The sequence below is a fragment of the Gobio gobio genome (assembly GCF_949357685.1).
Source record: "Gobio gobio genome assembly, chromosome: 4".
NCBI lineage: Eukaryota > Metazoa > Chordata > Actinopteri > Cypriniformes > Gobionidae > Gobio > Gobio gobio.
In genome coordinates, this window is record NC_137100.1 from 30,173,807 (window position 1) to 30,186,440 (window position 12,634).

At 37.6% G+C, this 12,634-nt stretch overlaps 1 protein-coding gene across 3 annotated transcripts; it reads right to left on the reverse strand.

The window, feature by feature from the left end:
• Positions 1 to 1,127: 1,127 nt before the first annotated feature.
• Positions 1,128 to 9,217, reverse strand: LOC307125273 (uncharacterized protein). Of its 3 annotated transcripts, none has more exons than XM_079815019.1 (24): positions 9,134 to 9,217; positions 8,829 to 8,972; positions 8,625 to 8,750; positions 8,503 to 8,541; positions 7,493 to 8,416; positions 7,236 to 7,375; positions 6,963 to 7,164; positions 6,738 to 6,854; positions 6,453 to 6,655; positions 6,228 to 6,375; positions 5,226 to 5,930; positions 4,855 to 4,961; positions 4,587 to 4,706; positions 4,447 to 4,494; positions 4,254 to 4,337; positions 3,984 to 4,049; positions 2,987 to 3,038; positions 2,847 to 2,897; positions 2,519 to 2,563; positions 2,372 to 2,436; positions 2,200 to 2,293; positions 1,819 to 1,972; positions 1,551 to 1,658; positions 1,128 to 1,405 (listed from the first exon to the last, which is right to left on the reverse strand). In XM_079815019.1, exons 1-17 carry the CDS (start codon positions 9,138 to 9,140, stop codon positions 2,994 to 2,996), a joined length of 3,225 nt encoding a protein of 1,074 aa, XP_079671145.1. In that variant the 5' UTR covers positions 9,141 to 9,217; the 3' UTR covers positions 1,128 to 1,405; positions 1,551 to 1,658; positions 1,819 to 1,972; positions 2,200 to 2,293; positions 2,372 to 2,436; positions 2,519 to 2,563; positions 2,847 to 2,897; positions 2,987 to 2,993. The 3 variants fall into 3 exon arrangements, with proteins under 3 accessions (XP_079671145.1, XP_079671146.1, XP_079671147.1); XM_079815020.1 differs by having other exon boundaries at positions 1,129 to 1,405; positions 1,815 to 1,972; XM_079815021.1 differs by lacking the exons at positions 1,128 to 1,405; positions 1,551 to 1,658; positions 1,819 to 1,972; positions 2,200 to 2,293; positions 3,984 to 4,049 and having other exon boundaries at positions 2,400 to 2,436.
• Positions 9,218 to 12,634: the final 3,417 nt, after the last annotated feature.

Sequence of the window (12,634 nt, forward strand, 5' to 3'; positions counted from 1 at the left end):
TGAGTTTTTCACACCACAGACAAATGTATTATTAACCACCCAGCCAAATTTGAATCATAAAAAAATCCGTCAAGTAAATAAAATAGCTTATCAAGTCACTGCAGAGGCAGGTGTTGGTGGTGATCCTCAGCTCTCCATCAAGGTAACGTTAGCTGTTCACAAGATTAATCCACCTCTTCTTGATATCAATGTTATTGTTTTGCAGTTTTGTAACCTCTGTAGGCTGTACTGATAGTAACAGTACTGATAGTAAATCGCGATCGAGCGGGCGAACTGATGCGAATGTGCTCTAATTATGATCGTGTTAGGGGAGGGGCCAGGCTCGGCGGCTCCAATGCGCCATATGCACCGTGACTCCAGTGCATCATCGAGCCACAGTTTTAGCCCTGCCCACAAAATCCTGAACACAGCAATGGTGAAGAACTGAAAACCCAGTAGGGGTTCAGCGAAAAATCGGCAGCTGGCAGCAGGAAGTAGCTGCCACTGGCAGCTGACGTCAGCTGCCGCTAATAACCGGAAGTCGGAGTATGCCGCTTTTAGCAAGGCAAATAAACAGTAGGGGTTCAGCGAAAAATCGGCAGCTGGCAGCAGGAAGTAGCTGCCACTGGCAGCTGACGTCAGCTGCCGCTAATAACCGGAAGTCGGAGTATGCCGCTTTTAGCAAGGCAAATAAATGATCAATTTATATACCATTTTAGTAATAAATGATCAATTTATATACCATTTTAGTATTTATTTAAATAAAATACCCAAATTTGTAATTTTGTATTTCGGAAGTCGGAGTATGCCGCTTTTAGCAAGGCAAATAAATGATCAATTTATATACCATTTTAGTAATAAATGATCAATTTATATACCATTTTAGTATTTATTTAAATAAAATACCCAAATTTGTAATTTTGTATTTGATTTAAAAAGGTTTATCAAGTATAAATCAATTAACGAGAATCATAGACATAATACAGAAAACAAAAAAATAAGCTACAGTTTAAATTATGTATGTCCGTGTATAAATATAATTTATGAATGTGTACGTGTTTGTTAAATAATGAAATGTATACATACACATATATTTATTAAATGCACAAACATTCATTAAAGTCCTGTCTAAAAGGAAAAAAGAACATTGTCTCAATGACCTTTATTTAAAATCATTCAGGTTTCAATACATTCGTCAAACAGCTGTAACTTTTAGAAAGATAGATAAGTTAGAAAAAAGAATTAGAAAGAAAGGTTAAGTTAAGAAAAAAAAAGAAAGCTTAGATTAACTAGGCTTTTAGACTACAACTGGTTGATGGAACAACTTCACTCTCCAGTAGCTGGCACCAATCACTGCAAAACCCTGGATGGGTGTTTTCCGAGAAAAAGCCTTGCATTTCACCTCGTTTTCCTCTTCCAACATAACCTAGAGGATTTATTAAAAAAAAAATTGTGACATTAATATCCAAATGACCTTATGAACAGGACACATGGATGCAGCCACATGAAAGACGATTCTTATTGCATTGTCATTAAGCAGCTAGCAGTGATCACATTCATAATTTATACACCTGGTAAACAGTTCTTGTATACTTCATTGCAGTGTCTGCAGGGCTGCAGTGTGTACATCTGGTAGTATTCTTGGCATGTCACCAACTTCTCTCTCCAATTTGTTACACCTGAATATTTAAATTTGAGGAGCATAAAAATGAGCATGATTAAAAAGAATTATTGAAGACATGTTGCTAAACCATTACATTTCTCAGTTTCTATTTTAACCACATTTAAATCAAATGTGCAAAAGAGAAAAATAAATAAATTATATAAATACACACATACTGTCCAGCCAGCAGAAGTGTGCCCTCCTCCTAAATGAGTCTGTATCCACCAGACTTCTGAATTTGGAACAAACTAAAGACAGATTTAACAATCCAGAATCACCCTCCTCAAGGACCACGTGAAGAAGAATTTCAGACAGGACAGAGTCCGGCAACTATTGGGTATTACAAACAAACAAAACAAAAAAATTACTACTGCCATTTCCAAACATCATGACCTAACCTCCCTTAAAACAGAATGTGCATATGGGTGCAGGTAAAACCTGAAAACATTTAATTTAACCAAGTATTTGCCATAAAGCTTCTAAGTAGTTTGTGAGATAATAAAGGCTTGAAATCTTTTCGAACTTTGCTTTGGTCATATTGAATTTAATACTACTACCCTCAAGAGGTCGATGTTCTTTACTTGTCCTGCCTCCTGTCGTTTTGTCTCTTCACTGATTACTTCCGGCAAGGCTGATGTGCACTTCCTCTTTCTGAAAAAACAAAAACATGCATTTAAATTACCAAACATTACTTATGTAAATAAAAACCATTTTGGCTCTTATCTATACCTTCCATGTGTCATTTTTGATAAGAGCAGATTCACCCACCACCGCCTGATATGGGCCATCTCATGCTGAAAAGCAAGATATATTTGGAAAAGTATGTTTTAAAAGTAAGTAATACCTTTCCTAGAAATAGAAAGGGATTGTGCTTACCTGGGTGAAGTCAAACTCCCAGTTAAACACCTTGTACAGTGCATACTGTAAAACATAACATTTTTAAATTATGATTACGATTTTACTTTTCTAACTTTATTTAGAGTAATGTTGCTGTTAGAGCATAAACAATATCTGCAATATGAATACGTTACGATGATCAAAGTTCAAAGCAAAGGGAGAGTTATTTATTTTATATTTTTTTAAAGAAAGAACTTTAAGGACTACATACAACTGGACACATGAAAAACAAAATTCATTGGGGATTATTTTACGGTTATCTGTAAAATAAATGTTATGGGGAAACAAAACCACCGTAATAACTTGCCATTAGCATGAATACACCGCAGTCCACAGATCCCAACTGTGCTGGAACACCCTGGAAAAAGAAATGGGGAAAAACTAACATTTTATTTATACACTAAAGATAGCAAAGAAATCAAAATTGTTGTAACATGAAATCAATACCTTATTTTTAACAAGCTTCCAAGATCCCGGATCCATCTTTATTGCAATTGAGCTTAAAAAGAAGGGGAAAAAAGAAAAGAAAAAAAAGTTATTTTATACACGAGAGAGAGAGGAACTTCGTGTTGAACCACTTAGCCATGTTGCAGCAGGTATAGACAGTAGCATACCTGAACTAGGGAGCAGGTTTATTTTTTATGCCACTATTTATTTTAAATGCCACTGTCTATGCCTATCTAAAGCCAGAGAACAAAGTGTTGAACTGAACCACTGGACTAATATGTAAAACTTTGAAGCCCGGTTTCACAGATAGGGTTAAGATTATGCCAGGATTAGGCCTTAGTGCAATTAGGACATTTATGTAGCTTTTATAAATATGCCTTAGAAAAAACATTACTGTTGCGAATCTTAAAAGAAACAATGGCACTGACATTTCACGATATGCAAGTGTAAGTTGTTTTCAGTTAAACATGCATTTTAGTCTGGGACTAGTTTGAGCCTTGTCTGTGAAACTGGGGGTGAAAGTTATATGGAAAAAATGAACAGTTCCATAATATTTGTATAGATATACAAAATAAATGAACAAAACGCGTAAAACTGGAACAGAACAGTTTGTGTCACGGAACTCCATGGAATGGAATTATACAGTATGTAAACCTGAACATGGATACACAGTCAGCATCTCCATAACCTCTAGGGTCATTGGAGTCAAGGATGTGTATCCTTTTAAGTTTCGGGAGCAATACCTGCAGAATACAAAGCAAACTTCCTACAATATAGCCTGCCTGTGTGTTGGTTTGTCATTTCTTATTTGAATTTATGTATACAATCTTTATTAAAGATAAAGATGGAAAACAAATGAATATGCCAAATTATGATTACCATAGAAGTTAACATTAACAATATCAAATATGGCTGTCAGGCAAAAGCGTGGATGAAAGCAATGATTAAGACATTTCCAAAATTAAACGAATGTTATTTGAAGAAATCAACAACTTACACATAAGGTCCAGTGACCTGATTTGCACATCGGAAATAGGATGCAGTCTTTTGAGGATGCATCAGTCTGTTGGAGTGAACAGAGGAACAAACATAGAACATATTGTTGAATGTGGCTATTCATCTGAGAATTAGTGATGACGATAACTTAAAGTTGAAAGTTCACCCAAAATTTAGTCGCCCTCAAGTTGTTTCAAATCTGTATTTTTGGGTGACCTGCCCCTTTAAAGCAGGATATCAAATGAAACCAAACATTTCTAAAACCACTTACCGGCAGGGACAGAAATGGATCACAATTCAGAGGTGGTTGCCAAGTGGCCACCACACATGAGTCAAGAACATGAACATCCTTGCCCTGTTAATAAAAAAAAATAAATACATACAATTAATTTTAAAAACACAAATATCATGCAATTTCGTTATTAGTTTATATTAACCAGGTTTGTCAATGACACCCATAATACCTTCTCTCCAGCAATGTGGGATAGCTGAGAAAGGCAACAGTTCATCACCTATTGCATGAGGATCCAGAATTTTAGGTCAAAATTTGATCACAAGTTACTTCAAATATATTAAAATAAAGTTATATAACATATCCACTAACTGTTGCCTCCACTTCCTGGTTCAATCCTAAAGACATCAAGTCAGATCTTTTCAACACTGTTTTACCCACTGCACCTATGATCTCATCTGGTGATTGGGTCCCATCCAAAACATGTTCAAACTAAGAGAATAAAACAGACACTGAAATGTCAAATTTGATAAAATCTAGAATTTGTATTAATAAAAATAAAAACCAGTATGCCTTTTGCCTGCTTTGATCAAGACAGGATATAATACATTTGAACATTGTTTCTTATGTGAAAACATACCAGGGGGCTTGGTTGGTTTTGCAACTGGAAATCTGGGGTTTCCTTCCTGGCACGTATGTTTGTCCGTCCCCAGCAATCTGTGTCAGGCTCTGGTAAACTTTGTGAAACTACAAAAAACAGAATATGATGAAGTAATGTTGATTAAATTTGTGTTTTGTATTAAACATGGCACATTTGGGATATTGGCAACAAAATAATGATTTGTATAAAAACCTAAACCTTGATATTTACATTTACGTCAGTGATTCAAGTAAACTTTACCTTCTTGAAGTTCTGTGAAACTACCTTGTAGCGCAAACAAAAAACCATGTATATGGCTAATTTAAACAATCTAAAGGGCATTACAGGCAATATTGAAAATTAGTACTCACTTAAACAACTACCTTCACTTCTGAATGTCAATTTCCCATGTAGGCCAATGTGGATGGAATGCTCTGCCTGTTTCTCCAAAGTTTTTGTGTATTTTTCATTAACTCTTTTGTTGTGAAGATGAAAGTACAATCGTAGGGAGAACATATAATGTGCATCCCTCATTTGACACAAAGAATATCTGCTGGAAGACAACTCCCGGTTTAGCTGTTCAGCTACGGAGGAGTTAACAAGAGCAGCTAACTGTGGTGCCAATTTCAAACTTCTCAAAACCTCCTCTTGTCTCTTTTGATTTTTTTGATGGAACCGATCATACAAAGAGAATCTTGCATTGGTTCCTGTCACAGGATGCAGTGAGGACAAAGTGTCAGAAGAACAGGTGGTGGCCTCATTTTCAGAGACTTTTCTAGATGAAAAGCCAACACTTGTCACCCATGGGAACCGGACTTCAAGTCGTTTTTCCGTTGCTGCCTGGATGTGTGCAGCAGTGTTTTCACAAAGTCGTCCATCATATGGCTGGAAAAAACGTTGGTTGGTGCGATTATTAACGTGTCTTGCAACACGTCCAGCAATGTCTGACACATACACTGTGGGAGGGTGTTTAAAGCTCAACAGAGCATCTCCATGATCACGTGCCGACTCTTGCCACCACAGTGCTGACTGGTAGTACACCACAGAGTGTGGGCAGGACATGTGCAAAACACCACCTCCATTTGGCAAAACAAAAAGAAAATTGGTAAAAATGTGTTAATTTAAGAAGTAAACATCCTCAAAACATTCTATGCATGATGACAAAAAAAAAATTTTTTAAATAGATAAAAAAAAAAACGCACAAAAAGTATTCAAAGATCTTAATTTGTGTTCCAAAGATGTTATGGGTTTGGCATGACATGAGGGTGATTAATGACAATAATTTCCTAAATGGGTGAACTTAACCCTTTAACATATAATAATAATAATAATAATAATAATAATAATAATAATAATAATAATAATAGTCTTACCACCAGCCTTCTGAAGCTTAACAAACATTTTGGGGTACAAGTCCTTGTAAAGTAGCAGCTCCTCAAGTCTGTTTATTAAGTCAGTGGTACTACCCATGTGTGATACTCCAAGGGCATTGCAGGCTTTGACCAAGGCTTCTTTCTTTGGCTAAATATAAAAGTCATGGTTAATAAATAAAAAAAAGAAAAGAAAACATCATTAGCAGAATAAAGTACATTACATACAGTTTTGGACTCCAGCACTTGCAAAATGGCTTCTTCATCTATCTCCAAGCCACAGCTAGAGGTGAAAGCACGATCTTTCTGAGACAGACCTTTGTACACTTCTGTCTTTGGAACAAAATCGCTTACCCTAGAGCAGTTACCCAGCCAAGGAGTAAAGGCAGTGTATGTCAAGGGAAGTGAATAAGGATTGGCACACTTGTTGCCTAAAATTCAAAAAGGAAAAGAACTTTCATTTCAGGATTTAAGCTATGGGTACAACCACTCCACCCCCAAAATAGCACTCACCATCACAGAACCCAGAAGCAGTCATTTCCTTCTCAAGTGTCTCCCATCTTGTCCTCACATTAACTTGAGTATCCTCTTGGCTGATGTTGTCCAAATTTGGCCGTCTAAACAGATGTGCTAATACACAACCAAGACAATGAGCAAAGAAGCAAATATATATCAAGATTATATGATGTCATTATTTGCACTCACAATTAACACAATACTCCCTTCACTCTGTTTTACCTGGTAAATCAAATGCAATTTTCCAGTTTCCATCTGCAACCAAAACCGGAGGGCTGTGGCCACATCTGACACATGAATAGTTATAGGAGTACTCCCTCAGAGCAGAGAAATGATAAAATGCTTTTCTTATCAAATTGTGTTGAAAAGTGATGTTGGCATGATCCTCCATTGTTTTCAAAAAACGTCCAAGGGCAATATGATTCTATAAAAACACAGAGACATTACTGACATGTAGAATTATTTATGAAATTCATGTCATGTTAAGTCACTCACTGCCAGTCCAGATGTTAGAAGAGAACAGAGGGGAATGGTCAAAAAGGTCCTGTTTTCATAATTGTGAAAACCAGACTGATATTCTTGAAACCTCACTGGACGTCTACAAACAAGGCAGTTCTTCACATATACTGGCACATCTGGAGAAAACAGAAATTGTATAATATATTAAATGTTAAACATAATGTGGAAATGCATAAAAAAAATAAAAAAAATAAATAATAAATAAAAAAAATCTATACATTTCTGAAATTAACCTCGAGTCACTGAAGATATTCCATACACTGTTCCATGCCGTGTAAATAGTACCCTCTCCCCCAAAGCTGGTGGAGTGGGACCAGGGCAGTAAGGACAGTTGGACTCTAGAGGTTCAAAGAAGTCTGGGATTTGGCGTTCTTTTGTTGACAAATCCTGTGGCAGGTTTTCTGGCACCCTCTTTTGCCTCCACAAATAATCTGTCAACTCCTGTATGTCAGTAGAAGCCAGTGTTGCCACTTCTGTGCCTTCAACATCTCTGACCCTTTCATCCACATCACTGTCGTCAGCATTTGTGTCAGTTTGACAAGAAAGGAGATGGGGTTTCTCTTGAAACAGCCACCACATGCACAGGTATCTGTGGACGCAGCTTCTCATTTTATTGCGGCACTGGCAGTGCCACTTGCCCAGAAGGCTATCAAAAGACACTCTGGTCCTTTCGAACTGACACCAGCTGTCTCTTACCCCTGTAAACACTGAAAAATAAACAAACCTGACAGAGGTTTGCTCCTGCCAAAAAATGGGAAAAACACAATCCACACCACCAGCAATACTTTGGTTTCTTAGCTGCACACATTCATCTTGTCGGGTTTTCGACAGCAGGCCACTGTCAACCATTGACTGCAAAGAGTCCTCCCTAAGTGCTGCTGGTGCAGAATAGCACACTGCTCTATTTGTCCTTCGAAGGTGATCGCATTCAATGCCTGGATTGCCACTTTCAACTCCAATCCTCATAAAATCTTGACACTGAGGGGACTCACAGGCAATAGACCCCAAGACGATTTGTTTCTTTACGTGAACAGGGACTCTAGGTCCATGGGCATCTTTTGGGGTGACAAAAATCCCATTTCGTTCATCAATACAAAAGACAGGTGGCTGTTCCCTGATCTGCTGCCCGGCCTGTGGTTTTTCTGAAGATGGCCCTTCTGAGGGACAATATATAAACATGTTAATGTAGCCAAAGATCAATAAATATTAAACATCCTTAAATACCAGTATCAAAGGTACATACTGTCTGGCTTGTTGGTAATTTTGTATGTAACTGATAGATCTACAAAAAGGACAAAAAATGAGGCGAGTTAATCATAATATGAATGAAAGACTTTAAAATTTAACTAATAACATTGAACATACCATGATTATGTAGGTGCTTTTTAAAGTCAGGGGCACGACACAAGATGTGCTGACACTTCGGGCAATGCCAATGGCACCTCTTTTGTTGTTGCGCATTCAAACAAAAGCAAGGAACACAATATTTTTCTAGAAAGAGAAAAGAAAGTTAACACATTTTAACTTACACCAAACATGTAAAACACGCGTGCTTTGTACAATGCTTACGGATGCCATTGTCCTCAAAATATATGGCATGCTTTAAATGCTTTGCCTGAAAATGCTCAGGACTTGACATCACCCCAGTTGTACAGTAGGGACAGCTGCCTGTCCCAGAAAAGACGTCATCTTTCCCAAAAGCAAGGGGTATTCCTACACATGCAGTGTATACAAGAAAATAACATAAAATAGCAACACAAATTCATAGTATATATAAAAGGTAGAACATTTTAGAAGTCTCATTACATTTTTACCATGCTCTGCTAAAATTTACTTCAGTTAGTAAAATTTTGGAAAATGAATCAGCTTCTTACCTGCCATAATTGATAGGCAGTTACACAAGAAGTGTAGAACTGTACACAGAGTGAGAAGGTAGTTCTTAAAAGAACTTTTTGTGTCCAAAAAAAAAAAAAATGCAATAGCAATAATAAAAAAAAATTCAATAAATGGTTGGATATCAGACAATCCCCTAACAAATTAGATACACACACACAAAAAAAACGACATGGTTAGTGTTGTACGTGTTTCATCATTGTCAATAATTCCAATAAATCAGCATGAGCTTTATTCTAATCAATAGATTAAGTTAACGTGTTAACAAACGCTAATATTTAATGGTAATGGTAACGTAATTTGAAGTTAATGATCGCCCCTTGGCAAACCAGGAGGCACAAGCTGCGTTTCTACAAATGATTAAATTAACCAATTCAAGTAGTCAGATACACTGTCTCTAACATAAAAGTTAAAATCCAATTTACAGAGCAACAACAATTTATTAATCTGATCATTAATATACGAATTACGAACTTACCGAGCCAAATACCGACACCATTACAGGATATTTTCCGGCGCCAACATTGCTGCTGTCTCTTGAATTCAGTTAAATGTGATTGGTTGTTACTACGTTGGACGATGCTGATTGGCTGCCACGAAATAGCAGGTCCCTCCTATTATGGCAGGACTTCCGGCTGTCAACGGCAGCTACTTCCTGCTGCCAGTGGCAGCTACTTCCTGCTGCCAGCTGCCGATTTTTCGCTGAACCCCCTCTCTGAAAACATCTCTAACATTTATAATGTGTTTAGAAACAAATCTCAGAATTGCCTTTACAGGGACTTTAAGTATGTTTAATATTTAAAAAATACTTTTCATATTTAGGTACAATAAATATCACATACTTTAAAACTTTTACTCAAGTACTATTGTAAACAGTGACTTTAACTTCTACCAAAGTAATTTTAGGCTACTTTTACTCAAGAGTGGCTTTTAGGTAGCCTGACAAGCCAGACCCACATCAAGATGTTGGGTCTGGAAACTCACCATTGGCAGGGCTCAATCCGAGGGGTGGGATAAACGGTTGTCTTTCAAATTCCCTCTGCACGCAATTGGATAACGTCATGAGCGCCACAACCAACCTTCTTTGTTCTGTGCTTTGTTCTTTTCTCAAAGAAAAGCTTAACTCCAAGTCTTCCAGAGTCACAGCCAAAGCCGATTCAAAAGACCGCAGTTCGTCAGCTTCTTTGTTTACGAGTAGCACACAGAACCTCCGCAACTCTGCCGTGACGTGCCGTCTTTATGTTAAGCCCGCCCACCGACTCTACACACGCTGTGATTGGCCTGACCAGAGTTTGTTTTTTCCAGCTCTCAGGTCTACCAATAGTTGCTAGACTACATTCGCGGCAAAATACATTTTCTGCCGCTAGGGTGCGTCTAGATTTCTAGGCTAGCTTTTAGGTACTTCATCCACCACTGGGTGGTGGGTATTATCTAATGACTGTAAAAAAATATGGACGTAGTGTCCGTGATGTCACCCATAGGATTCTAAAGAGCCGTTTTGAAGCGTAAACTAGGGACAAGCTGGCCGTTGCCATCTTGGCAGCATGTCATCGCGTGTCACTCCCGGATAACAGAAAATGGGCAAAGAGGCGGGACATGGGTGGAGCTGAGGTGAAGCGATGACTAACAGACAGCAGATAAATGGCTATCCACCTGTCACTCAAAGTGACCACGCCCTTAATTATGCAGAACTTTAAGGCTTTATATCATTTAAACGGATGAGATATAAAAAAATTCACCCCCCTCACAGTTGTCACAAAGGGCAAAATTAGCTATATAGACCAAAACCACAATTTGTACCAGGCTGTAAACATGTTTTTTTCTGCTGTAAAGTTGGGCATTTTAACATGGGGCTCAATGAGATCCTGCTCCCTTCTGGAGCCTGTCTGGCCAGTTGATGAATTGCAGTTTAAGTCACTTCCATATTGGCTTCAAGAGAAACTGCGGGAGGTTGCCACTTGGTATTATCACAAAAGAAGAAGAAATGAGAGAAAAAGAAAGCAGAAGAAAAAAAAATATTGGGAAAAAATGTCTTTAAAGGAAATGTTTATTTGTGTAATTGTGTTAAATGATTTTGAATATAAAGAGATAATAAAGTATTTAAAAATATATTTATTTTAGTTTTATTATTAATTTGTGTTTACGTTGCTTAAACAGTGCACTTAGCCAGCTACAAAAAAAATAGGAGCCAGGCAAAAGACAAGTGACCAATCGTGAGTTGCGATATCAATACACACAATTCTCACCATCATGTTGCATTGTGGTCTATAGATCTGCCTTAAGTAACATTTCACTCTCCAAAAAAACTTCCTTCGTCCACTTGATGAAGCTGAATGCACTTCAAAATGGTGGTGGGAATGCTTCTGGGGGGAAGTGCTTAGGGAAGTTTGCCAGTGTATGTCTAAGGGTATGTTAACACAACAACGATGTAATAAAACAACAACGTTTTCAAAACGATCCCTGTTCACACGGATCTGTGTATGACTAAAAACGCTGTATTATGCATGCCAGGCCAGTAGTTGGCGTAATATGCATGCGTGAACATGTAACATGCATGCACATGATGTCACCGTTTTCACAAATTTACGTTTGTGTTGATTACATGGAGATGGTAACTTTTTCAAAAGCTTGTTTTTAGGCCCCCAAAACGATGTTGTCGTGTAAATGAAACGCATAAGAAGTTTTCTGTTTTCAGTTGAAAATGGTGTCGTGTAATCACCCTAAAAGCGGAGTAAACTCAGCCTATGTGTGAAAGTTTTATATAGAAGCATATTAGACTTCATCTCCACACAGCATATAACTAACAGTGGTGACAAAAATCTACATCAACATCAATAGCATAACTAGGCCTAGCCTGCACTAGCAAAAATCAAATGAAACACATATGTCATTTTAGGCAGTTTTTATCATGCTGATTTAATTTCAAGTGTTCGTTTTTTAAATAAGTTTAATTTTAGTTTGTTATTTGATGCTATAAAAATGGGGCGTGTGACGTCATGATTGACAGCTGAGATTGAGAGCTTCTCTGAGTGAAGTTGTCACTGAGGCACCAACTGACTTTTTTCTGGATTTTCGGGAGGAGATTGGAGCTTTAGCTTTAATTTCTACATTTCCATAATTGTTTATTTCACACCGACATCATGAATTGTTCTGCGTCTGCGAGAGTGTGGGTGGGCTTTTGATATCGCAGCTCTACTTCCTGCTCTCCACTGTGCATACTGCGCAGCGCAAGATGTCAGCGCTATATTCGGAGGTTTCCCTTTTCTTCAGAGGAAGCCAATGAAGTCCATATTTTTTACGGTCTATGGTTCAAAGTAATTCACATTTCTATTATCTATGACTCACACAGCTCCTTATGCTGGATAACATGTACTTGCTATTTTACAGAGTACAATTGCAGATACCACAGGGGAAAAAAACAAGGATTCACTGTCTCCTTATTCAGCAACAGCTGACATCTACAGCATCTGAAGAGTCTTCCT